The sequence below is a fragment of the Hirundo rustica genome, chromosome 1 (assembly GCF_015227805.2).
Source record: "Hirundo rustica isolate bHirRus1 chromosome 1, bHirRus1.pri.v3, whole genome shotgun sequence".
NCBI classification, from domain to species: Eukaryota; Metazoa; Chordata; class Aves; order Passeriformes; family Hirundinidae; genus Hirundo; species Hirundo rustica.
This window is the reverse complement of record NC_053450.1, coordinates 101,824,619-101,852,608: the sequence shown is the minus strand read 5'-3', so window position 1 is coordinate 101,852,608 and position 27,990 is coordinate 101,824,619. Positions and strand designations below refer to the sequence as shown.

The following is a 27,990-nucleotide window of genomic DNA, read 5'->3' as shown; positions in this document are numbered from 1 at the left end:
GTAAGGCCCTGGCACCGCCCCCGCGCGCACGGCCGGCGGCGCGCGCGGGCCCGGGGCGGAGGGCGGGCCGGGGCGGGGCGGGGCGCCGAGCGCCGCCGCAGGGGCCGCAGCGTCGTCACCGAGCGCGGCCCCGCCGCGCGCGTGTCAGGCGCCGAGGTGCGCAGGCGCAGTGCCGGCCAAGGCTGATGGGAGCGGGGCGACGCGGCCGGGCCCGGGTTGCCGGTGCGCGCGCGGGCGGGCACGATCCCGGAAGGGGACGGCTGTTTCCGTCTGAGGCGCGTGCGGGGCCGGGCCGGGCCGGGCTAGGCGGAGCCTGATAACGGGGGGGCGGGGCCGCCGCCTTCCCTGGGCGGTGTATTCCAGTGTAGCTCGATGTCTGTCCCTCCTTTCGCTCAGCTAATTCTCCGTCTGGAGAATAGAGGAGGCGTCTCCTGCCATGGTAAGGAGATGAATTCCCGACATCTGTCGATAGGTTTATAAGCACAATTATTTTTGGTGGCGCTTTCCTCAGAGCAAAAGTGTAAGCTGAAAAAGCATTTAATATACTGAGTTTAAAGAAAGTGATCACTGGCAGATGGGAACATGAAGCAGTGAGCCTCTTGAGAGTTTTTTGGGGTTTTTTTTGTTTTTTGTTGTTGTTGTTTGTTTGTTTGTTTGTTTTGTTTTTTGTTTTTTGTCTTGATTTTTTTTAATAGTAATGGACCACTCCATGCATGGAGGATTTTAGAGATATCAAACAGAACAGGGAGACAGGAGAGTTTCCATGTTAATCACAATCATTCAAATAATAACAAGAGTACCTTAATAACAGTATCTTTTATTGTTAAATTGTGGACATAAATGTGCAAACACAACATGATTAAACTCATTATGTAAATGATGTAATGAAACCTAACCATAATATGCTTATATCAAAACCGACTGCTCAGTGTGTCACTGAAATCATTCACTGATGATACAAATTCTTTTGAAGTATCCCCTCCTCCACATAATAGTTTGGCTGAAGGTAGTTTCCTAGTCTAGAAATTCCAGATTTTATCACCTCAGATGGAAAACTTTGACCTCGGTGTTCACCTCATGGAGCCATCGCACTTTACTTGCAAAGCAGGCGCACTATAAAATTTTCATTGTTGTTCTCTGTGCTCTGTTTTCTGAAATTTTTGACATCTTGACATAATTTAGGCAGTGTTTAGTACCTATTCCTCTAGAATTAAGTTTTGTTGGCCTCACATTTCAGTATGAACAGATTTTTGCAAATTCTGTAGAGTTTGAGAAACTAATAGCAATCCAGATGCAATTCATCCTGATTAAAATATAAAAATACATCCATTTACACAAAGAAATACTGGATTTTGTTAAATGGAGAGGCCGAGAAAAAAGGATGAGAGGAAAGGAAACTAGTAACACTTAGTCAACCAAATGTCCAAAATAGAACACAAAACATTTTTGATATTTCATGACAGGGAAAAGTTTTCGTGGTATCTATGATTAGACTTTTCATGAGACCGTAAAAAGTTTGGAATAATCTTTGCATGATTCCGTACAAATAATGATTCAGGAATCCTCAAGAAATCCTGGCCCAGCTTCTGCAGCCCTTTGAGTATCTCTGTGCTGTATTACTTTTTAATACTTATTCCAGAACCATTCTGTTGCAAAAGTGGGTGAGTCATAGTTAAGGTCTCATTAATACTGATGTCTGCAGCCATTTAGTGTCATGGCTGCAGCTGGTCTGTAGCTGCAAAGATAGATTTGGCCATAACAGACCCCCAAACTCGACCAGCGAAGAAGTAAACAAGTCCCTGGGTGAGGCAAAGATAGGTAGGATTCGAACTCAAACAGGAGACCCTAGCCAATGCCATTCAATCCTGAATGTAGATGGTATCATTGGCCAGGGAGCTGTGCCATGTTGAAACTTTGACCACTCAGTTGTTCAAGCCCAGGAATTTTGAACCCCCTATGAAAGAGGGAGTTCAATAAATCTTTGCTGTTTGTTGCATGATCTTGGTGAGTCCTGTCGTGTGCCTGTCCCCAACCTATGACTGTAATGTAATAATTTAGTGCTACCTTATTCCTTCAATACTAGAGCTAGTCCAAAATAACTTTTGCCCTGTAAGACATACAGTGTACTTACCCAGATGTTGGTAGCAGCTGTTTCACTCTCTGGAAATGCCTCTTTGCATTGAATGGCTTGGATTGGAAGAGACCCTAATGATCATCTACTTCCAAACCCCCTGTCAAAGGCAAGGATGACACCCACTGGACCACGTTTCTCAGAGCACCACCCAGCCTGGCCTTTAACCCTTCCAGGGATGGTGTGTCCACAACATCTCTGGGCAACCTCAAAATAAAGAATTTCTTACTAAGATCTAATCTAAATCTAATTTCTTAGTTTATGACCATTTCCCCCTTGTCCTATCACTAATATGCCCGTATAAGAAATTGCTCTTTCTGCCCTTTAGGTAATTGAAAGCTTCAGTGAGCTCTTGCCAGAACCTTCTGTTCTCCAGGCTGAAGAGCCTCTGACAGCTCTCTCAGCCTGTCTTTGTAGGAGGGATGCTTCAGTCCTCGGACCATTTTCATGGCCTCTTCTGGACTCTCTCTAACAGGTCCACATCTTTCTTATGCTAAGGACTCCATACCTGGTCACAGCATTCCACTTGGGGCAGAGTAGAGGGGGACAATCACCTACCTTGATTTGCTGGCCACCTCTCTTTTGATACAGGCTAGGGTACCATTTGCTTTCTGGGCTGCAAGTGAACTCTCCAAGTCCTTCTCAGCATGGTTGCTCTCAATAAATTCTTCTTCCAGTCTGGACTCCTGTCTGGCATTGCCCTGACCCAGGTGCAGTGCTTTGTGCTTGAATTTGTTGAGCTTAAGGTTCCTATGGGCCCACTTCTCAAGTTTGTCCACCTGGATAGGATCTCTTCCTTCTGTTGTGCCGACTGCACCAATCAGCTTCATGGGTCTGCAGGCTTGCTGGGATGCACTCAGTCCCACTGACAGTGTCAATGATAAAGGTATTAAAGAGCCCTGGTACCTAGACAGGCCCCTGAGAGACACAACTCATCACCAGTGTCCACCTGGACATGAGAGCACTGACCACAACTCTGGCTGCATCCATCCAGCCAATTCATTATCCACTGAACATTCTGGGTCTTCCTTTATCCCCTTTTTAAAAATAAAAATGATGTTTCTCTTTTTCCAGTCACTGAGGACTTCACCTGACTGCCGGGGTTTTCCAAATACGGTATAGAGTAGCTTGGCGACAACATCAATTAGTTCCCTCAGGACCCTGGGATGCATCTCATCAGGCCCCTCAGACTTGTGGCTATTCAGTTTCATCAGGTGGTCTTGAACCTGCTCTTCACTTTACAGTGGGAGGGATTTCATCCCCATTTTGCACCATGCTGCTTGTTAATGAATGTGGTCTTTGTCCTTTTAATCTCTCTTTACAGCTATCTTAAGACCAAAATAATTATTTTAAATTTTGTTTTGTTGCCTAAACTGCATGTTGTAATGCAATAAAAACCAGTTTCTAGTATACCCTTCACTTTTGCATGGATGTGTCCCCTGGCACTTTACCAAAACCAAGTGGAAAAAACTGACCTCTTTAACCCAAAACTAAGAGAAGTATTTCCATGAAAATGCACTACATTAATAATTCTTATTCAATTGCTAACAAGTGACCATAGTGAAAGCATCTCTGGAGCATCTGGAGTATTTTACAGCATGACTGGTTCCTCAGTGTAAGAGAGCAACTGGTCAGAGAAGATATTGCAACTACTTCACTCTATTGACTGTATAAGAACTTAGGGTTCGCACCCCAAGGCAACAAGAGGTCTGAATTGCTCTCTGGTATTTAAATGCTACAACAGGTACCTAAAACCATGCAGGCAGTGTAGTAGACATTTGCAATGTGGCTATAAAGGGTGTAGGTAATGAATATTATGTATTAGCATATGTGCCAGTACAGCTCTGCACATAAAATTCTTGACGGGAAAAATGATGGATAATAATTAGGTAGAGATGTAATTAATTGTGCGCTAGTAGTACTTGCATGATGTACCTTAATACAACTAAGAAATCAACTGCCAAAGATTTCATTTATTTTAAAAAGCTAAAGATACAGTGGACATGTCAGACAAAACATGTCCAAATCTTTGGGAAAAATATTGATATGCAACTTCCATTCCCACAGAGCAAAAAATACTCGTTCCCTTTACTTTAGCACACATATAGTAGCACACAATTTATATTTAAAGTGTTTATAATTTAACACTGTAATTTTATCTTAGATTTCTGTTGACGTGAATAAATGAAACACATTCTTTGGAAAACCAACTTATCATGCATAAAGCATCCATTCTTCCTTCAAGTGCTCAATAAATCTTCCAGGGTGAGAGAGACTTAATTTTTTGAAGGGACAAAAGAGCAAATGAAAATCACTTACTGGTTCTTGAGGGCACCCTGCTATTTCAGCCCAGAATTGATTACCCTGGCCTCTGCTGGGTCTGTGGGTGTGTGGGCTTTTGCATTGTCAAGTATTGCTGAACTGAAATCAATACATGAAGGTAGGATTTCCTGGTATTATGGTTAATTTTTCCTCTTTTAGGCTGGTGGCACAACTGTATTAAAATTTATTAGACAACATTTTATTACCAGTGTGAAAGGATATGCAATGCATAAAATGTATTTGTGAATTAATAGAGGTTCTAAGTAGCAGGCTAGTTGAAATCACCCAGCCCAAATCCACATGTATTTTGAGGAGAATCACCCTCCCAATAAAAGGAAAGAGCTAGAAGCTTTTATCCACCTTCACTTTGTACTGGTTGCGAGAAAACATAAGTAACAATGAGTGAAGAATATGCTAAACAATTATATGTTAAACAATTATTGGCTAATTATTAACATACTCATATTTTTCAAGTTTGTAACTGTGTGCTTTTCTGTGCTTTTGTGTAAGGGGTAGTCAGGTTTTAAGGACATACTGCTCTTGAGGTATATAACCGGCATATGCACAAGGGCAGATTTGGGACGTAACTCCCACTTCACACAAGAAGAGAGAGTGACTGCTGCCTTGAGGCAGTGGTGCATCTACTGGTGGGGGGGTTGTCAGACGTCCTTCTGAGTGTGCCTGTTTCTTGCTGAAAATCTAGCAGGAAAATCTCATGTGACAAAGCTTATTTTAGTGCCTGCTCCTAGGCAGTGCAACTCCAGGTCTTAAGTGACAGACTACTGGATTGGAATTCATATCATCTTAGTTCTACTCTGTCCTGGTTTTGGCTGGGGTAGAGTTGATTTTCTTTGCAATAGATAGTCTGGGGCTATGCTTGGGATTTATGCTGGGAGCACTGTAGATAATATAGGGATGTTTTAGTTACTGCTTAGCAGTGTTTGTACAGCCTCAAGGCCTTTTCTCGTCTCACCAGGGAGGAGACTGGGGGTGCACAAGAAGCTGGGACAGCTGGGCACAACTGACGAAAGGGATGAGCTATATGGCCCATACCGTATGGTGTCATGCTCAGCAATAAAAAGTGGGAGAAGAAGGAGGAAGAGTGGGGACATTTGGAGTGATGGCGTTTCTCTTCCCAAGTAACACACGGTGGAGCTCTGCTGTTCTGGAGGTGGCTGAACACCTGCCTGCCCATGGGAAGTGGTGAATTAATTCCTTGTTCTCCTTTGCTTGCAGTGCGTGGCTCTTGCTTTCCCTATTAAACTGTCTTTATCTAACCCTCGAGCCTTCTCACCTTCTGGTTTTCCCCGCCCTCCCAGCAGCCTACTTCAGGGGAGTGAGTGAGGGGCTGTGAGGTACTTAGTTGCCAACTGGGGTAAAACTACAGCGTATCCTCACAGTGTCACTAATTTGCACTAATCATGGCCAGTCCCTTCATTCCCCATCACAGCTTTTATCTGCCTTTTACAGTTAGAGGCTCTGTAGGCACAGTCTTTCTTTATGCTTTTTTCAGCACATGCGACCTGGGGAACGTTTTTGTGATGTGCACAGATAAATAAATATGCAATGCAGTACAGATTTTGAGTGCTACAAATCAACACACACACAGAGGTTGTGTAGACAGTGGTTCCTCCTATTCTTGCTCAGTGCAAGGACATCTTGATCTATCAGCTTCCCTAAAGCTTCACGTCATCTCTGATTGCCTGCAAACCTGTGAGATGTGTGTCCCTACACTTGCAAACAAATACATACATCCCCAAAAAAACATAGTGAGATGACTGTAATAAGATTTGGGTAATGAGATACTTGCATTTCATTGACTCTATTAGCTGTCCAAATGACAATATTCTCAGTACTCTATCTGAGCTAGTCATGGTTCTGAACACTTACAGCTTTCTTACCAGTTTGAAAAGGTTCATCCCCAAATGCATCATCCCTATAGAGAAAGTGAGGTTAAATTACTTGAATAACAGGGAATTCATAAGCAATAATGAGCTTGCAGTTATTCATCTTGTCATTCAACAGAGCTAGGACAAATTATATCATTCTAGTAGGTGACTAGATATCTGGAAATCTGAGAGTTGAGGGTTACAGCAAAGTTAGTTCATACTATATAAGAATGGACAAAAACATTTTTAAAAAAATAATTAAGGAATTACCAAGTGTCTAAAAATATAAAAGCATTAAAATGTATAATTGAGTGTGTATTGCATGTGTTTATAACAAGTCTTCATAGTTTAATTAGCTTCAGTTTTAAAACATAAGATATGAAAAGCAGTGTCAAATTGTTCAATCAGCATAGAATAATGTAAAATGTGTACTTTATATGGAGTTACTTTATATTACTTTCTGTCTGCATAGGCATAGCACCACTGTAATATCTTCAACTGGCATTTGTTGGGATTGAGCTCCTTTATTATATTGCCTTTCCTGAAAAATGTATCCTTGCCACATGCTATTTTATTGAAATCGGTATTTGCCACTGAGTGCGGTTTCTTTTTTTTAGTCTGCATGTTATATAATCCATATCCTTATATATATTCAATCAGAACCTTTAAGCTGAGCAATTGTCTCCAAACCAATATTGGTTTAAAATAGCTCAAAGTAGACCTATGCTCATCTGACTTTTCTGTTATTGAAATAATACAAAATGTTGTATAATTTTCAAATTTTAGTGTTTTCTATATTGTTATTTAATCTTTTCCTTTTTATGCATTTTCTGCTTTTCATATCCTTTTTTTTCCTATTAATTCTGTTTTTCATACTTTATATGGTTTTATATTTATATCATGTTTTTTTCCATGTCTTTTTCTTGTGATTTTCTAGTTCCTTTCTCTACCTCTTTCTTTCATTGCTGGTGTCTTTCTTTATTCTAATGGGGATGTACTAGAGTTGAGTCAGGTAAATTGCAGTCTGGTTTCTGCAAGCATTTCAGGAGTCACTTCCTCTTCTTCATCTCTCTACATCCCAGTCTGGAAAAACAAGGTAATAAGCTGGCTCCTGTGTGGTTAGCTTTGAGACATCCTGGTGGAAAGCTCCTTTAAGCACAATTATTATCTATTTTTTATTACACCTCTTCTCTACCTCAGTGATCTCCTCAGTGCTCATCATTATTTTCAGCTCCTCAACTAATTCTTAGCTTCCACTTCTCCTTCCCTCCTCCTCCACCCCCATCTTCTACCAGTAACATTTTCAAGGTAGACCTTCGGCATAGTATGGGTATTGCTAATTTTACCATTTTTTGCAGATTATGTGTCAGCTACATTAATTTTATGTCTCTCTTCAAGGAGACCTGTGGCAGCTCTCAGGTGATGGGTTCCATTGATTTCATGCTGACTGATGTCAGTAAAGAACATGAATGATGGTGCAACACCTGATTTTAGTTATAAAAATGATCAGAATACTCTTAGGAAGATAAGAGATGTAGAAAAAACAAGTGTTCAGTTATGAACAGCAATCATGGTGTCCTGTGAAACCCTGCAAAGAGCAAATGCACACACATGAAAGCAGCCCTCACATGTTCATTCATGAGGTTATTTTAATTATGGTCACATGGATCTAGGGCCTTTGGGAAAAGATTTAGATAAGAACTACTTGGAGATTATAATGATAATGTCCGGCAGAAATCAAATGTTAGCCATATTTTGACTATGAGGAAAAGATAAGCCCTGTCTGTGTCAATGTTTTTCTACGTCCATGGTCATTTGCTATGAACCTATTTTTCTGATACAGCTTTTGGCTTTGAAAAATCATAATCACTTTCAGTGAAGGAGCAGGAAACAGCTGAGGTCTGCCAATGTTAAGTGTCTAAGACTAAGTGCCAGAATTGCTATTCATTAAGTTGTGAAGTAAAACTGGCTCAGTCTGTATGGCTGTATGAAATAAAATGCAGCCACCAACATTCTGATGTTACTCTTAGGAGCTAAATATTCACAATCTCTAACTGTGGAGATGATGTAGAGACTGAAGGAAAGATAACAAATCATACTGTAGTTTTTGTGGGTTGCAAAGCCGTGAAGTATAGACTGCATCAGACTAAGCTATAGGTCATAAAAGTTAAGCAGCACTTGAATCCTGCCTTAGATGGAAGAGCACCTAGGATAGATAAAGGAATTGTTTGAATGCTTATCAGTTTTTGTTAACATGGATTCATGTTCCAGTTACATGACCATTTTATAGCTCTGTCACTGCTATTCACTCTAAAATCCCATGGCACTTTGTGAAAGAATACAGTTTTAGCTCTGACCTCATAATTACAGCGGCATCTCTTGCACATCCTGCAGTTTTTAACTGGAGCCACTGGTTTTCACAGACTGCCCCAGGCCCCAGTTCTGTGTTAAGACATACTGTGGGCTGTTACGTAGCTGCTGTTTCCTCTGGTCAGCAGTTCAGGTGAGGGCTTCTGGAAAGATGCAATTCCAATAAAGTGCTGGATGCAGGCCAGATATATTGCTGGTGATTTATTTTGATTTCATTCCTTAGATGAAAAAGAATCAAGACTAGATATAGGATTAATAGAAAAAAGCCACCCCAGGGTGCCAAAAGAAAGCAGAAACAAAAAAACCTCCACCAATATTGCACTGATTATGGAATAATTGGAATATTTTCTGAAATGATGTCGCTAAAATGTATCAACAGTAAGCCAAGTTTTGTTATGTTCTATAATAAATCTAGAGTATCTTCACTGAAAAAAATAATTGAATTAATGCAAGAATATGAATGAAAAATATGTTGATTATTTCTCAGAAAAACAAATTACCTTTCAATGAAATTGAAAAAATCATCAGAAATGTTAGAACTATGAAATTACAAAATGCTGTTTTCATATGAAATACTATGTACCCAGGCCATGCATTGTGAAGCATATTACAGTCAGGAATTTAGCAAGATGCAGACAACCATGACAAAAATCAACCAAGTAGTAATAATAATTAATTTCCTAAAAGATGCCTGAAGAAGCATACCTATTTTACCCTTTAAAAGGTAATAAGATAACCCACAATTATTTGAGAGCAAAAGAGGATTTATTAAGTAACTGTACACATGAAAGATCCTTTCAGCAGCAGTTTTTGATGAACAGTCAAAGAGCGAGTAATCCAGAGCAGGTGGGCATGCATGATTCATGTAGTAATTCTGGTTATTTTCTATACTCATGATAATGCATGTCCATTTGTTAGTTAGTTTTCTTTTTTTTTTTTTAATTCCACAAACTGACCCAGTTAAACGTTTGTGTATTTAATATGCCTGAGAAGCTATAATTAGAACATTTTTAATTATTCATCATTCTTAACTCTTCTCTTGAGTGCAGTAATTCGATATGACAGTTCTGAATACTGGAACAGCACCTTGCTCTGAGGAACTTTCTGACAATGCTTAAGCTTCTGTTTCTCATATGGGATTTTTTCCAAGCCCACAATTTTATGTGAATGCTAATAATTGTCTAGGAATATTTGTCTTGTTATGAAAATCTGACACTATTTCTATCCTGGAAAAAATTATGCAAATTCATTTACCTGCATACATACATTTGAGCACAATGGAAAAGGCTTTTTTGGTTTAAAAGTTTAAGTGTGTTTTAGGCTTATCAGCCATACTGTACTGTGACTAATTAAACTTCAAGTCCTCTGTTTATTTGTAGAACAGCTATTATGCAGACCAGGTAAGCCATAGCATGTTTCCTTCCTTTAATTTGGAAGTGTTCTCTCCAAGATAGTCAGCAAATAATTTACTTTTCTGCTTATTCAGGACATGATGAAACCACTGGAGTTAATATCAAGATCACAGAGATTCCAAAGATCTCTGGACAAGTATTTATGAAAAATGCCACAAAAATATTAAGCACTACCAAGCTCTGGTCTGTCATATTGGCACATGCCCATTCCTGTGATCTGGACAGAGGCAACCTACTTCAAATGGGCCATAGTACATGTTCTTTCTCAGCAGAAAACACTTCAATAGATTGTTCAAACAAACCTAAGCTAAAATGACTCCCTAGAAATGCTGAAAACATGTTTTTAAATTCAGGGACCAACTAACAGCTAAAGCTCATGATTATAGCTATGACAATAGCTATGGTCACTGCTAATATAAGGTTAAAAGGTAAATTAATATTTAATACCATACACCAAACTAATAATTTTACAGAAGTGTGATTTACCACAAGTTTGGAAAATACTCATCAATTTACTTTTCACCTCCTTTGTAGAAGCTGAAAGTGCAAATATATTTAATTCACTCAGCTGCATTGACTTTCTCTAACTAGTTATGCTTGACGCCTGTCTGGAGACAAATACCACTTTTTGACATATACTTCTGGGATTCTAGGCCCATGCTTAGTTTTTTTCTGTAATCTTAATGAGGGAAACGAACTATTTAGTTTCTATTCAGGTTCTACATTCTAAGCCAAAAATACTCTATTTTATGTGGATGTGAGATGATTTAAGGCACTTGAGCATGACAGTTAAGAGCTGAAAACAGGTGATTTGCTGTAAGGTATCCTGAACAGTGCCACCCAGGGTTTATGTCGGAGAATATTGCTTCTTATTGCTGTAACCTTGACATCCCCAGCAATCACTGGGGATTTCAAGCTAGCGCCTGTACAAAGGTCCAGGATTAATCCTTGAACCACACACTGCCACTGTGCACCGATTCCTATGTACAAGCAGATTGCAACCTGAAGTGGCCACAAAAAATATACAAGTTTTTGTACAAATACAGTGCAGACATCATCGTTATATTTTTTTAACTCCCTCCACTAAAAAGCAAGATTAAAAAAACCCTTTTGGAATGCTTTCCTGTTTTGCTGAGTGATTGTTACTATCATACATCCCCCTACCTTTGTCCCCCAGTTAAATTCTGTCTCTGAGAATACTACACCTTCTGAAAATATGGGATAGACAAATGCCTTAGAGGTGGAAGAACATGGCTAACAGGGTACCCTCTTGTAAAAAGCAGTAGAGGTGATGTTGCTGTGCTTATCAAGCCCCCCAGTTCAACACTAAACCCCTTGGGACCAGCTTTTTGAAGAAGCAAAACTTTTTGCTTGCACAGCACCTAGGGTCTGTGTTGCAGCTGCTAAGAATAGAGCCTTGGTTTCTTGCAGTGTGAATGGAGATACAGGGTGGGTTGCAGAGCTTCTATCAGCACGAAGGCATGGGCGAGTGGAGGCATGTTCACAGTGAGTGTGCTTTGCAAGAACTGGTTGGGATCCACTGTTTCCCCCTTCCTCCAACTGGCTGAAGTGGCCTAATTTATAGGGGAGTGTGGGTTGCTGCTCTGTCATCCTTCCTGCAGTGGAGAAGCTGCCATAAACCTTCTCACTATCCCTCCTTGGTGCATGCAAAAGGTATAGACATCCCTCTCTTAGTCCGGTCTCTCTTTCCCCAGTGCCTCTGGCTCAAAGGGCCAGATGTCCACAGTTGCTGCGCCCACTAAGTCAAAGAAGCCCTTTGTAATATTTCTTCTGGTTTTCGACCCGGCAGAGCAAAGTGGGTGGCATGTTGGCAGGACTCAATTTCTTCTTATTAATAACTTTGGAGCCTTCCTATCTGTCTCAGACTGATGTATTAGGAAATTCACTTCTGTTTTTCTCCTGATGGAAGTAATGGTTATGGAAGTATCACATCTCTGCAAAAAACTTCTTTGTAGCATCTGGGTTTCTGTGTAAGGCCAGAAAGAACATTTATAAGGAGACAGATGATGGACTGACTTTATTCCTTCTCCTGGTGCCAATTCTCATTCCTTGCCATCCCAGGCAGGGAAAAAAAAAAAAAAAAAAGTTTTACCCTTGCATTCTCTGCATTGAGATTATCCTCCGCAAAATCACAGGATAATTTGTGTTGGAAGGGACTCTTAAAGACAATCTACTCCAACCCTCCTGCAATAAGCAGGGATATCTTCAACTAAAACAGGTTGTTCAGAGCCCTGTCCCACCTGACCTGGAATGTTTGCAGGGATGAGGCATATATGACTTCTTTGAGCAACTTGTTCAAATGTCTTAACACGTTCATCATAAAAAATGATCTCTAATTTTTTATCCCTAATTAAAGTGAGCTTTAATGAGCTCTAGGTGGGTGTATCTGGATATCTCAAGTCCATGGCAGAACCTTGGTATTTTTTAAGAATACACACATGAAATTGTGCATGGGTAAAGAAAGCCTAATTGTTTAACAAACTCAAGATTGCGCTGCATATCTGTATTTAATATTGAGATTACCTGCCTATACAAATCTCCCCCTATTCTTTTTCTGTCAAAGTCTTACAAAAATTAGATGTTTGTATGTGCAAAATTCAAGTAAAAACTTTTTTTTATTACTTCCTTCTTTGAAGCATAACATCTATGACCTTAGCAAGGTTTTTTGTCCTCCTCCAAAACTTCTGGTTGCCAATTCAAATACATGCCATTATATTTAGAACATTTTGACATGTTTTTCAGGTGTTGTGACAGCTATTTCTACAAATGCTTTAATGGAACAGTTGCGTTTAAAATACCAACAAAGGCCATGGATTGAAACTCTGAAACTTGTTTATTTTTGCATGGTAAGAATCACAGGTTAGGTGAGAGAAGGGTATGTGGTATAAGAGTATGATTCTAAGGTAGTTAAAAAATTGCTTGACTTTCAAAAACAACAAGCAAAAACAACCAGCCAAAAAAACCCATGCAATCCAAAACCAACCAAAAGATAATCCCCAGAAAAACCTGGTGCCTAGTATAGCCTGTCTCCCCATTTTTCTTAGGATGACAGATTATAAAGTTTCCTGCCTAATTTTAACACTTTGGGGGTTGTTTCTTGCATTGTTTTAACTATTCAGGAGTTAGTACTGATTGTCTACTAGTTGAGGTTACTTTCCATTCATTATCATTACCATATCCATGGTATGTAAAGAAAATTTATTGCCTATAGGATTGGAAGAAAATATCCTATTTTAGAAACTGGTCTGAAATCTGCTATCTAGACTTTCTGCTGCTGTGATATATGTTAAATTATTCCATGCTTCCTGCCCTTCCAGTAGCTAATTTAGGAATCATCTTTGTAAAGAGCAGATTAGCACAACTGCTGTGAGCTCAGTATAAAAATTCCCTTTTGTTTCCATGGTTCTTTTTATTAATGCTTAAGTCAAACCTTACTCTGAAAACAATGTCCTGAATTTGAATAAAGTGAAAACTCGTCAGCAGTGTGTGTTCTTCATAAATTGAAGTGTGGAGTATGAGAAGTTTTCAGACAAGAGCTTGAAGAGGAACTGGGAGGGTTTGCTTGCTACTGAAGTGAATAGCTTCAGCTAAAACTTGTATCCTAATCTAACCAAGTACTCCTGTGGCACTTACTGATCTATTCACTCAGGCAGATTTTTTCTAAAATAAAACACAAGTATTTTCTTAGTTTGTCTCTAGCTTCACAGTGAAATTAGCTGACACATATAGTGATCAGCTCAAAAGACAGGGGAATGGAAAGCCTCTCCTTGCTCCAAAGGCATCTGGTATGTAATTACTGCACAATAATGTCTTCACAAATCCATTCAGTGCTGCCATTTCAGAGATAACTCCAATCGTAGGTAACCTCTGTGTTTGACAAAAACAAATAACCGGAGGTTTGTTGCATGGGGCATCTGTGTGCTGTGTCTCTTAGCTAGTAATTTAAGGAATCTTTCTCTGTCTCTTGTTTTCACAAATGTGCTAGGATAACCCACTTCGAAAGCCTGTCAGTAATGCTCCAGATGGTCTATTGCTTTCTTGCATGGAGAAGATAGAGAGGACATTAAATGGTAATGAGCTATTGGATAACTCAAAATATATTTTTTAAATATTGTATGGAATCTACCAATCCTTCTCTATTGATGTTCTTCACAAAGAGGTCAAATGTACAAACACAGAGGTTGATAAGAGACAAGAGACTTGTGACTTGTCTTTGGGCTAAGCCTTCAGGCTATTTTTAAAGTCTGAGAACATTTTCTACACAGCACAGCATTAATTAATCATAATAGTTGTCATTAATAACAAGTAATTCAAGAGATACTATTTTCTCATTACCTAAATCATATTCTTTAAAGCAAGTAAATACTGGTTCTCCTTCTTGATCATTACAGTTTGATTAAATTTCATTTCTGGTTTTGCAGCTAAATCCATGTTTTCTGTGATGAACACGTTGGAACTTTTATCTAGACAAAAAGGGTAAGTTTCTTTATGAATAAATGCAAATAAGCAAGCATGGCCTCAGGTCCAGAGAGGAGTACCATCTAGATGGCTTGTCAACAATGTTATTTCTTAGCTCAGGGTTCTAATAGAGTGTATTTGCCTATTTTGATTAGTCCTTTATGGAGGAGGTTGTTGGGTAAAGAGAGGGCATAAATGTGTACACTCCAAAGCTGCAGACTGAGGTTAATAGTTTTGAGGAGACCAACGTGATAATGCAAATAGAAGAGCACAAATACATGCCTGGTTGGATAGTTTTCAGAAGCTGAGCCAAGGAGGTGTTACTTTTGAAGCATCCGTGGTGTCTCTTCCCATGACCAAGTGAACTATACTCATTTCCTTTTTTAAGTTACAGAATTTTTATATATACAAGCTTTTTTTTTTTTTTTTTCCCTTGTCTTTTCTCATCTTTCTCAGACTTACTGTTCATGTTAGTCCCAGTGGGACTGCCTGCTACATAACATCAGTGATGTTTTATGTAGAAATTCAGCTGGAGAAGGATGGAGATGTGATGGATGTCAAGTTGGCTCACTTTGAAGAAGCTCCTGTGGTAAAATTAATTTTCTCTGTCTCTCACGGTCCTGTAGTCTCCCACCTGGCTTTCAGCTGTCATGTCAGAAAGGTGTTAACTTCTTTAGGTCTTGTCACACTTGCAAGCCTGTGCATGACACTAGCTATCTCTTTAGGCATCTGAATGTCTCACCTAAACTTACAGCTTAGTTACAGATACTAAATACTCTAGTGGTAAATACTCTAGTGCAGTAAAAGCCAGCTGACAGGCCCACCTTCCAAGAATTTGGTGGTATCATGCATAAATATTTTTATTTTCATGCTTCAATGTTACCAGTATACAGTAAATAATAGGGGCTTATAATATTTTCCTACCAAGGTATAGTGCAATATATATTCTCAATGGATTACTTGGAGCTATTGTCTTTTAGTCTACCTTCTTTAGGAGTATATATTTCTACTAGTGAGGATGTTTTTCTTGCAAATTTTCTATTAAATTATTCACAGAATATCACCCTGAAGTTCACATGTCATGTTCTGCAGTTGTTACAGAATTACAGACAATGCTTCAGGTCAAAGATATAACCACAAGCTGTTGTGGGGGGTTAGGGAACATAAACTCTGTATTTTGTCGGTAAGTATCCAAATTATTACATTGCCTGGGAGTTAATTTTGTCCATTATTTTTAGTTGAAATCAGCCCTGGAGTTTCAAATTGTTCACTTAAACAGCACAGGCCTGTTGATCAGTGAGTGCTGCACAATATCATTAGGATGAAATGCATATTCAGAGAATTCTAGCTCAATCCATAAAAGAAAAACTGGCCAAGATGTAATTTTTTTCTAAAAGAGTTTATCGAAAAACTATTTCTGATATTTTTATCCTCTTTCATAGAGCCTTTGTTCTTCCAATTATTATAGTAATATTTTTTTAACCGTTGCATTCTTAGTCTTGCTTTTGAGTGTTGGGGTTTTATGCTAACCATGCAGCTACTTAAAAGTAATGGGGATCAAGCTTATAATTACTAATGAAATGCTTATAAAAGATGTGTCACAAATGGCAAGAAACATGAAACTCCTGTCTCTTATTCCCATAGGTTTGTGATGACTTGGTCCAGCTTCTAAGGTAAAGAATCATGTCTAGGGTTTCATGTTTAATGGAAAGGAATTCCTGATGCTAGAACCATTCCAGTATAAAAACTGAAGAGAGGGAAAAAAATAAAAAAAAAAGAAAGAAAGAAGGAGTATCAGGGAACAATAATATGAATCCAGAAAACAACAGAACTGACACAATTTGGATTCCATTTTTTGTTGGGAGTTGGTTCCAGTCCTCCATATTGGAAGTTGTTTGTCATTTTAACTATTTTTACCTACTTCAAATTTGTAAATTCAAGACTAAAACTGCAGCAAATATAATTTTGAAAAGATACTCCAGGCATTATTTATTTCTCAAGTCATTCCACCAAATGCATCTGCTTCAATGGAACAACAGTAAAGAGTAATCCCCAATACATTGGCTCTAGTTGCCTGTCAAACACAGCCTTTGAATACTGGCTTTTGTCTTGATTGCAAGAACTGTAGAACTACTTGGACCCAAGTTTTGGTAATGGCCTGATGATGACAATTCAGAACTGGCAGATTTACAGATGCAAACTAGGTATTTTCCTCTCCTCCTCCCATCAAATACTAAATAACCTTCATATTGTCCTTATGCAAATACTTTAACTGAATGTCCTTCAGGCTTCTCTCACAGCAATGAAAGCAAGGTGGTATCATATGGCCTGAGTTTCTTTGCAAATACACAGGGTGAGATGTGACCCTAATTTTCTCATGTAGCAGTAGGGCACTATATATATTTATTATTACCAAGTTTTGTCTTGTTTGAATAGTTGCTGTTCCAGGTCAGGCCACCACTTCAAAAGTCTGTAAGTACTTCAGTGAATATGATCAAGGTTCCAGATTTTAATAATAATGTGTATATTTAGGAAATTGGATTCTTATTTAAATACTGTGGCCGAATAGTAGGAAGGGTGAGTCGCTGAAAACCGATAGTCACGGACAAAGACCCTCTAACTAATTAAAGTTCGAAAGTGGTATGTTTATTCACCAGCGGGCAGCACGGGAGTCACCTCCAAAAGGCGTGGCCATCCCAAACAAGGCTCTTTGTTCTCTATTTATTTTCCAAGATCTTACGTACAATACATATGCATAACCCCAGCACCTCCCATCCCTGCTCTGTATTAAAATGAGGCTATTAGTCCTCCATGCATGTGCAGTTCTTCTCTTGAATTGGGTTGGTGGTCTCAAATTGTGTCAGTGGGTCTCAAAGGATGAAGTCAGGAGAGTCTTTACCAGGTCTCTGTGACCCTCTGGCACGATCCAAGGTCCCCTGCTTTGTGATTGATTAGTATGAAGTCCAGGTGCTGGCCATTGTTCTTAGTGGTTCCAATCTGTTCTTATGACAGTTCACTTACTCCACTTTTTCTATAAACAAGCTCATAATATAACAGTTAGCTCTAGCTTGGGCATCTAATATCATTAACCTACCATTTACTAATCTAACTTACATCTTGATCAATATAAATTGCTTCTAACCTAAAATCTTAACTCTTTAAAATCATATTTCAAGGGAAGGTAAAAAGAGAAGGAATAATCATGACCTTGAGTGTTTTCATCTCTCTTTTATATTATTCATCATCAGTTTTTCCAGCCCTGTTTTTCTCAGAATGAAGTTACATTAGCTTTATGGGTATAAACAGCTATGACTTAAAGCTATGACTTGAACTTGCATTTTCCTGTATTTTTGATTTCCAGTGATGTTAATGCCAGCAGCTTAGCTCTGAGCACTGGCATACAGTTGCCATTGGTACTGTGCCTGCTACTTCTCTGCCTTCCTGGTTTTGTTAAGATTTGTCACAATGCACAAGTGTCCCTTCTTCACCTCTTCGTGTAGGTTGTAAGACAGTTATATGTGCAATGTTTCCCGTGAGTCTTAAAGTAACTATAAAATTAAGACTAACTGGCCAGCTAATGCATAGGCTGGTGCTGTGTCTGTTCCTGTACCACGCCTGCCTCCTTCCTGCCTTTTCCCCTGCTTCCCCCCTGGTCTAGCTGGAAAGAGACAGAGGAGAGCTGAGTGACTTGTTCAGGTTCCAGGTCTGAAAGAGTTTGTCCCAATGTCAAAGTTCAGGCCGGCTTATTTTGTCTCTGCTGACCCACATTGCAGCCACATCTACATAGGAAGGGAAGGGAAGGGAAGGGAAGGGAAGGGAAGGGAAGGGAAGGGAAGGGAAGGGAAGGGAAGGGAAGGGGAAGGGAAGGGAAGGGAAGGGAAGGGAAGGGAAGGAAGGGAAGGGAAGGGAAGGGAAGGGAAGGGAAGGGAAGGGAAGGGAAGGGAAGGGAAGGGAAGGGAAGGGAAGGGAAGGGAAGGGAAGGGAAGGGAAGGGAAGGGAAGGGAAGTCGAGTTGTCTATGTGACTGCAGCACCAGAGTCTAGTAAGGCTTGTAAAGTTCATGTAGAATCTAGTTAAGCAAGTGAGTAAATACCTGGTGAGTTAGTTTGAACACAGCTCCAGGCTGTCACACCAAGTCAAAATCCACAGGAATTTTGGGGTTTGAGCAGTCTGAACCATTCCTTTACAAACCAAGCCACTTGTCCCATTCCTTTCATTATTATTAATTGATGTATCTATCAGTTATATTTAAGGTCTGTCTCTCTCATGTGGTACTGTGAAGTGCAGCATTATACAATTATGATATTTTAGTCAAAAGAGCAATGTACACATGCATGGTCTTAGGGAAGTGTACTACATTGACTAGCTTTATTGGAAGATATGGGAAAGTGTTTTGCAGCTGATAAGCTGTCATTTTTTTGTTTCATGTACATTTATTGCTTTCAATACTGCCTACCTCAGTGCCAGTTTCAGCTATAATTACAGTGCTTCATGCAACAGAACCAAAGATTCAGAATTTCTGGTATCTTCTAAGAAAATTTAAAATCAGTACTGCTACTTGATCTGATAAGGAGGGGGCCACTGTCACTCTGAAATGGTGCCTTTTCTAGCAAGTTATGTATAAAAGAGTTATTTTTCATCTCATTTAGTAGTGTGAAGTGTGATAGTCATTATTTCTTTTTGTCAGGATGAAGAACTATGATGCCTTCAGCAAGATTCTAGAAGACCTGTCAAATATGTATCGAATTCCAGGAAACAGGTTGCAGTTATTTTTTATGCAAAAACTTTTTAAATTCATAGCCTAACTTTTGTTTACTTATAAAAATAATAAATTGTCTTTTCTCTCTCCCAGGGAAATGAAAGCTAAGGGATATCTTGCTTTGCAGGCCCTTGAAAAAGACCTTTATTCAATGTCTCTTCTAGGCAGGTAACTTAGAGTCTATGTCTTTGTCCCTTTACCACTACCCACACCTCTTCATTTCACTAAAAACTAAGTTAACTGATCTAATTATAGAGCAGGATGTGGAAGGCTAATGAGTTTTCTCCCACTGGAAATCTTGAAACCTTTGTTAACCCCAGCCAAAGAAGAGAGCTGAACTCCTGTGCTTTATCTAAGGGACTTCCTGTGAAACTGGTTGGTTACAGAGCTTGGGGGGTTGTGTGCACAAAAGTCAGCAGTCATGTTTAGATCTCCCTGTCGTAGAAGTAAATAGACCTTTTGGGGTTCTGCTGTTTGGGTATCTCATTTTTGTCAGAGCGTTTAGATCAAGAGTAGTGGATGCCAGCTTTCCTCCATCCTTTTCTCATTTCTCCTTTCAAAGACTAGGATTACAGATAGATGGGGAACAGTTTCCTAAACCTTCTGGTAAATGTACAAGGATTTTCATTATTTTCAGAAAATCAGGATAGAGGGCAGTGCTTTCCTTCTGGATTGTTGAAATATCTTCTCTGATATCTTGCCTATTAAGTTACATGCACACATCCCTTGGCAGGTATGGCCTCCTGTAACTTGAAACACCCTCTTGGATTATTTTTGCAGTTTTCCCTTATAAAGCATAGTAACACTATGAACTAACGTGCTGTATCCTTGCCCGTCACTGATATCTCAGTAAATATTATTTATAAGTTAAACAGATTATTTGTCCCAATCTATGCTGTAAGTTAATGCACTGCGGAGTTAGTACACAACTATGTAGAAGTATGGCTGTATGTATTCAGCTATATGAACCAACTTGAAGTCAGAGACTGGTTCTGTTCAAGTTAGTTTATCCAGGTTATTTCTTCAGTCTTTGTTCAACCCGTTGCTACTCTAATATTTTTAACCTCCTTCATTTCTGGTAAATAGCACACCAAAGTACAACATGAAACAGCTCACATACAGGGAAAGTGGAAGCCCAAGTCCCAGGAGTAACACATGTGTGGTGTTGTAGTGTTTTGGAAGCTGGACATACAATCTACTTCAAAGAAAGCATTGTCTTCTTTTGATTAAGGATAAAAATTAGAAATTACATTAGCCTAGCTAGCACTGCAATACAGGAAACACTAATTAAGATGTGTTTTGAAACAGAACACAGGATCTAAACAGAGTTACTGAAGTACTTAATGGAAAAGTAGGACACCTGGTGCCAAGAACTGGAGGTGATTTTTTTTCTTTTTTCTTTTTCTCCCTATTTTTTTATTCTCTCTTTTCTGCATTCAAAGAATTGTAATAAAAACACTACTGAGTTGATCTTTGTGTACAGGAAAGATCCTCTGCTATAAATAAAACTTGCTGTAGGGACCTACTGTGCCTGTATTCTCAGATAACGTACTGACATACAGAACATATATTGAACATATATTGTAAGTAGAGATGTTCTCTCACAAGGAATCCCCCCTGCCCATCTACAGTGTTGGATTTTTCACCTTTGTGTCAAGGTACTCAGCATATTTCCTCTACTGACCTGTGTAGTAACCCTTATTTTTTTATTCCTCAGGGACCCCCATGAACATTGAATTTTACATTTCTCCCTATCAAGCTTTGGAAGCAGAACTAAGTCATGGTAAACCTATTTCAGCTATTCTGCTGTTTCAGCAGAAATAGCTAACAGGAGAAGTTTTTCAATACTACCTATTTCATTAAGCAAAGTTAATTAATGAAAGCTCAGAAACAAAATTTCAAATTCTAGTTTAGTAGAACAGTTTATGTGATGCACTTTAGCACAGTTTTAATGTCTATCAGGAAACTACTTTCCATTTCTTGGTTGTTGATTCAGCTGTTGCTGCTATCCTCTTTGGCCAACAGCGCAGGCTTCTCTTTTCTGCCCACACTACTGTGGCTGTCAGTTGGACCTGACTTTCCAAGTCTTTACCATTGTATATTTTGCATGCATAGGATTATTATACACTAAAATAAGGAAAATATTGCCCTTCTCTTTCTCCCTCAGGTTCCCAGGTATGTGGAACAAAAACAGTTGTAACTGTTGAAGGCACGGATACACTCCACAAACTGCCTCTTTCTCCATTAATTATAGATTGTCAAGCTGGAGAGGACAGGTGAGCCTCTGGACACTTGTCAATACAGAAATGGATTTACAAGACACTGGCACTGACTTCAGTATAACTTACATTTAGCCTCTGCTGAAACAGGAAATTCTGTTTTATTTATGGCTTTATGCTCCATAGCTACACCCTCTATAATCTGTGGCATTTACAATTTTCCCAAATGGACTTCAAAACTATTGTGTTCATATTTAACTGTGTCAGTTGCATTGAACTATGAATTTATTTTTAGATTTGAAGCCAGAAAGAGCCACTAGAACAATATTACTGAACTTCATCAAGCAAGTCCTTCATAGCTTCACAGTAAAGAAAGCATATTCTGAAAGATATTACAACTAAAATACACAAAATAGTTTGTCATCCCACTATGGGTACTGACACCTCATGCCTCTCTACCTCAGTGCTGTCTGGAGGGAAAGTCTGAAGTAACGATCCTAACTAAAATCCTTTAGAATTATTTGTAAAAAACATCACTCAGATCATTTTCTCTCTTTTCCTTTCTGTCAGTTTCACATTAACCATGTTTTAAACTATTAAAGTTGCATTTATAAAGCAATACATTTCTCAAGTCACAAAATGCAGGGAACATAGTAAACTGCTGGGGACCTGACAATGCCTTGCAAAAAGAGTCCTTGTTATGGCAATTTCTGTAAAAAAACTTCCATTCTGACAATTTTTTTCCTAGCAACCCTGATTTTTTGCAACTGACTGATGAACTTAGCATGGATTTGCCAGCTCTTTTTGTTCTGAAGTTTCATCAGCCTGTTCCAATGTCTTCATCGAGTATTGAAGAGATACAGAGGCTCACAGGCATGTTATAATTATATTTTAAGACTAAGTGCTTCTATGACTATGCATTGCTAATTTGCTTTTTACTTCCCCGTGTTAATGTTGCAAGAAGAAGTTGCTTCTGGGGCAGAACACATTCTGTACTATCCGTCCAAGTGTAACATTTAACCACTAGTGCAAAACACAAAAGTTTTAAGAAAGATATGACAATTACATGCAAATTTAAACACTCTACCTCAAATTCCCAATAGCAAAAAAGGGGATTAAGAAAGAAAAACAATATTTTTGTCTTTTCAAAACACTGGGTTTCATAGCAGCTTTCATAACCTACTGTCATAACCTAATTGCTAATAAAAATAATGACTTGGTTTCAGGAATTCAGATTTCTGGCTTGAAGCTAGCTCCACTGTATGAGCTAATTGTTCAGTCTACTCTTAAAGAAAAATGCAGTGAAGACTTGTCTACAAATAGATCTTGTTTCTTTGTGGTAAGTATAGTGTGCATTTGACACATACTGTGCTGTTGCGCAATATATATATACTGAATTACCATTTCCCCAGAAGCAAGCAATGTAGGTTTCTTAGAATCCTAACAAAAGTGCTGTTTAGGAAATAGTTCAATTTATGAAATAGTATTAGATCCTTTCATGTAAGTGAGCGTCACATCCTCATTAATGAAACACTGTGTGCTTGGGTACTGAAGTCATACTAATTTGTTTGTGTGTAACCCAAATATTTACTCTTCTAAAAATTGCTCAGAACTTTCTCATTAATGCCTTATAAAGAAGGAAACTTACTGACTGGTGAGAGGAGCAAGAAGGTACTCATATAGATTTTTGAAGATCTTTATCATGCTGCACATCACTTTTAACAAAAGGGATTTCTTAATTATATAACACTGAGACTATTCATTCCATCTAAAGGGTCTGCCAGGAAGAAAATAGTGTTACAACAGTGATGCCAACTACTATCTAAAGATAAGGTTGTTTAACTGAAGAAGGCTTTCCTTTTAATAACTGCATTATTGAAATAGAGTTGCTTAGGCTGCATTAACTGTAAAGTTTTAGTATAGAAAGTTGTGGCTAAGATGCTTTCTCCCAGACTTAATGTACAGGGTAACTACAAGACAAGCTTCAAAGATCTACTTTTTTGCTAGGAAACATTAATTTTGCAATTCATGGCAGCAAAAGAGGGCACTTTTTTTTCTGTTCCACTAGCAGTGTTCGTAGAGCCCCTTGCCTGCTTAGTTCTTGGACCTTGAGGTGGTGGTACAGAAGGCAGTAAATTTATGCCATGCTAGAATAATGTTTGGCAAAGCTCTTCTCTTCTGTAAGATGGAATTAATCATTCAGTTCTATTAGATGAACATGAAAGACTGCAACTTTTCAACAATTCCTTAAAATATTTGTTCTTGGTGGGAGAAGGTTTTACTTCTGAGTTTGAAGATTTTATTTCTAGAATTACTAAATTGCATTCTAACCTTGAAATGAGTGTAGGGGAAATCCTTCCGATCCATGAATACACAAGGAAAAGCTCTTCAGCTTTTGTTAATGTAGAGCCTCCTAATTAACTGCCTGCCCTGTTCTAGAGGGGACAGTTCCCATTTGGCATCCTCAAGTAGATAACACAATAGTGCACTTCTAATTTTGTCAAAGTATCACTGTTAACATGGACAGGTGGCAAATTTTTCTTACTATCTCCTCCTCATCTTCAAGTGAATCATCAGGAGATATTCCAGCCAAACATACCTCTCCAAAGAGAAAGTAGTAGTGATGGAGGTTGGAACAACATCTGATATCCAGAAGAGATTTCCAGCAAAATGGCTATCCTATTTATGCAACTATCAAGCAGCATTACTATGATATTATTATCTTGGTCACTAACATTTTTATAGCCTGTAGGGCTCTGAAAAGTATTTGGAAGAATGGGTGACACTTGAACTCCTGACCACTTAGCTCTGGGTTTATTTGCCTAATTTGGATGTATTTGGGAGGAAGAGTGGATCTCATTTAGCTTCCTCTAAGGATTCTACTAGAAGTGCAGAGGGGTATGATGGACGTGCTAGAAATGTATCTTTCAAAAATATTTTTGTTGTTGATTGTACAATTCCCTGGTAACATCAAGCTTTAGTTTCCTGTTTTCAGTCCTTGAAATATCACCAAATTTGTTGCTTAGTCTCTTCCAGATTGCCCAAAGCACTGTTACTTCATAAACAAGGGCTCAGAAAAATCAGATTTTGCAGGAGCCTTGGTCAGTAAAATCCCATTTAGCCATCCAAAGTGTGTGCCTGGCGTAATAGAGATTCTTCGACATCAAGTGGCATATAACACTCTTATTAGCAGCTGTGTCTCTGAGAGGCATATAAATGAAGGTAAATTGTGTGGCTGTAAGTGATGGCACAAAGTGATTAGAGACAAACTAGTTTCTAAGTTGGGTGTTGACAGATTTTACTGCTCTCTCACCAAAACTGTCATTACTTCTGGAGTACTGTAAATGATAAAAAATTCTTAACACTGTATTGAATTTTTTTTTAATTCTATGCTCACTCTATGTACATAAAGGAAATCATCAAAGTAATGAATAATTAGATTATTGTATTAATATTTTTAAATTCTGGCATGCAATTCAGCCAAAAATAGTCCAATTTCAATGGTGGATATCACTAAACAATAATTTTATTTCTAGATGATTCAGAACTGTTTTACTTTGAAGTGGTACCACACAAGAACACCAGCTTTTCTGTCTTTTTCCGTCACCCCATGAAAGAGAATTTAGCCTGTGGTATGTGTGGAATAATTGCTACTGTCCTCTTTATGGAGCTGACAAGGGACTTGGCTCTATCTAGGCTTTTACACTATGCTTCTCAGTTACAAACATTCTAATGGCCACTGAACAGCATGCAGCCCATGAAAAGCACAAAGTGTATACACTTGTGTATAAACTGTTTACTAGGTGTTCTGTACTCAGAATGATACAGAAAGTAAATGCAAATATTAAAGTCCTGTTTTGTCTTGGCCTGCAGTTAATTAATAAATTGTAACTTCCACTACTTCAGATTTAAGTATATTAAGGGAAAGCAAGTCATGCAAATATATTGCTGCAAACCTCTTTCCACTCACTTCAGTCTTACATCTCTTCAAGCAGCAAAACGAAAGGATGGTTTTCAATGTTTTTAAGTATTTCAAACAAATGTGTTTCTGTTCTGTTCCTTCTTAGTGGTAATTGATCTTATAACCTCTAGAGAAGTCCAATGTCACCTTCATTTAAATCCCCAAGATCCAACTCTAAATTCTAGTGATGACTTCATAGCAAGAGCTGTGAAACGGTAAGTACTTTTATAACAGCTGGAATGAACATCAGATATCCATTTAATGGAAATACCACGTGCATTCATAATGCCATAAACTCAGCAACTGGAAAAATTCTAGTAAAATGCTGTAATACAAAAGTGGGAGTAAGTTACTTCAGTGTCTTGAAGTATCTCTTGCAAAAATTTTAAACATTAATAGCGATGAAGTGTTTCTAGTAGAAAGCACGTGGAAGCAGGGAAAGACTACTGAGTGAAGTGTTTTACCTTTTATAAAGATGCTTTTTTGGAGACTCCAGCTGATGACAGTCTCATGTCTAGCATAACTCAGAATAGCATGGAAAGGTCTTTTTACACATCTACCTAATAGCAATCAGTGCTTCTCTTCAGAAAGTGAGTTGTATATGGCATGTCTACAACACTGTCTCTGGCTCATTTTCTGAACAAATTCCAAGAGAGCAAGTTTTTGTTACACATGAACATAGGCTAGACAAACTGATTCAGAACATAGTCTAAGAGCACAAATTGATTTGGTATAAGCTAGTATACAATTATTATGTTTGACGACAACAAAAGCAGGTCGGATTTTGAACCTGATTTTAAGCTAGGTACCATTTTTGCAACCAGGTTAGGAATGGGAAAGAAACTTCTCCAGTATAGATAGTGTTTTAGAAAAGATACATTGTGTATCTGTGTTATACAAAACATGAAGGTTACAATTATAAAACTCAACAAGAATTCATATATTTCAATATTCTTAGTTTTGGTTTTCACTAGAAGCACCCTTATGGGTTTGTTTGTTTGTTGGTTGGGGGTTTTTTGTGTTTGTTGTTTTTGTTTGGGGTTTTTTTGTGTGTGTGTGTGTGTTTTTGTTGTTGTTTTGTTTTGGTGGGGGGGGGTTTTGTGTTTGGTTTTTGGGTTTTTTTGGTGTTTTCTTTTGTTTGGTTTTTTTGGGTTTTTTTTGTTTGTTTGTTTAGGTTTTTTTTGTGTGTGTGTGTGTGTTTGGTTGGTTTTGTTTTGACTAGACCCTCTCACTCTTTCAGTCAAAGCTTCTTTGCACCCCTAACCTCAAAGATTCAGCACTAGATTTCAGTGTGTCAACATGTATTTCTGGTACAGCACACGTAGCTTATATTATGGTTACAATGTAACACCAGATTGTACTAGACAAAAACAGAAAGGAGGTAATGCTCCTTTTCATTCGGGTGTCAGCCACAGTGTAAAAAACAGAAGTACTTTAAAGAATGGATGAAATCTGTAGTAGTGACTAATGTGTCATTTCCTTCTTCAGTTGCATGTCAGTCCCAGTTGTCATGAGAGCTGTTTTCAAGAATGCTGCCAAGGTGAAAGCTGACAGTGAAATACAAGACATGGACACAGAAAAACAACCTAATCCACAATCGAAGCAAACTACAGATTCTAACAGTCTCAAAGAGAACCTTTCTGGGGCTGGTCAGCAAGACTGGGTAGTGACAGATAAGCCAAATAATACAGAGAGCACGGAAGAAAATCTCTCTACAGCCAAGCTGGAAACTCTGGGTGATAACATGGAAAAAAAAGTAACCTCCTACTATGCAGAGAAACTTTGTGGAGTAAAGTAGTTCTATAGCTAGTATAGAAGCTGGTATGACAGACAAAAAACCTGATGGTCTTATAACCAAAAATAAAGTCTACTTAGTAATTTGTGAATGGTATCTCTTCTTTGCAAACTTTGAAATATGGGAAACTAATTTCCTTGAATCTGCATTTTTAAACATCCAAATCTATAAAGTCTAACACTGTTCTATTAACCTTTATTTTTGTCTTGTTATTGAAAACCTCAGAAATTGTGATGGTAAGTAAGAACCCCTCTAACACTGTCTTTTTTATTGTTAGAAGGTATGACATTATTCTTGGTCAAGAGATGGGTGTGGCTGACAAAGTTCCAGCCTCAATGCTGACCCCCATACAATACTTTTTTGCTTATTCACACTTTAGCAAACAAAGACATTAATGTTCATTGGTTTAATTTACATAGTCATCTTCATTAATTAGTATTCTATCCCTTGTAAGTTACTGATTTCTCTTCATGCTAATCTGGTCCACATCCTTTATTCTTTCTCTTGTCTTTCTCTCAGACAGAGAGTCTCCAACTTTCCAGGTCTTAATCTCCTCTTTATCTTCTGGTTACTCTAATGTCCTTGAATGGCCATAAATTTAAGATCCCAGATGCCCGATCTTCTAATTCCTTTGGCTTTGTTTATTGAAGATTG

The 27,990-nt window shown here is 38.5% G+C and overlaps 1 protein-coding gene across 6 annotated transcripts; it reads left to right on the top strand.

The window, feature by feature from the left end:
• Window positions 1-344: 344 nt before the first annotated feature.
• On the top strand, window positions 345-27,427 carry LOC120754460 (mediator of RNA polymerase II transcription subunit 1-like). 6 transcript variants are annotated; one of them, XM_040068081.2, is made up of 18 exons: window positions 5,481-5,688; window positions 12,888-12,991; window positions 14,131-14,215; window positions 14,567-14,621; window positions 15,060-15,192; window positions 16,248-16,276; window positions 17,040-17,075; window positions 19,290-19,361; window positions 19,455-19,529; window positions 20,670-20,740; window positions 21,079-21,144; window positions 21,529-21,637; window positions 22,329-22,453; window positions 22,807-22,919; window positions 24,607-24,802; window positions 25,117-25,212; window positions 25,648-25,756; window positions 27,030-27,427. In XM_040068081.2, the coding sequence occupies exons 2-18, from the start codon at window positions 12,920-12,922 to the stop codon at window positions 27,337-27,339; spliced, it is 1,752 nt and encodes a 583-aa protein (XP_039924015.1). In that variant the 5' UTR covers window positions 5,481-5,688; window positions 12,888-12,919; the 3' UTR covers window positions 27,340-27,427. The 6 variants fall into 6 exon arrangements, with proteins under 6 accessions (XP_058277369.1, XP_039924060.1, XP_039924015.1 ...); XM_040068118.2 differs by having other exon boundaries at window positions 5,489-5,624; XM_058421387.1 differs by lacking the exon at window positions 5,481-5,688 and adding an exon at window positions 7,285-7,438.
• Window positions 27,428-27,990: the final 563 nt, after the last annotated feature.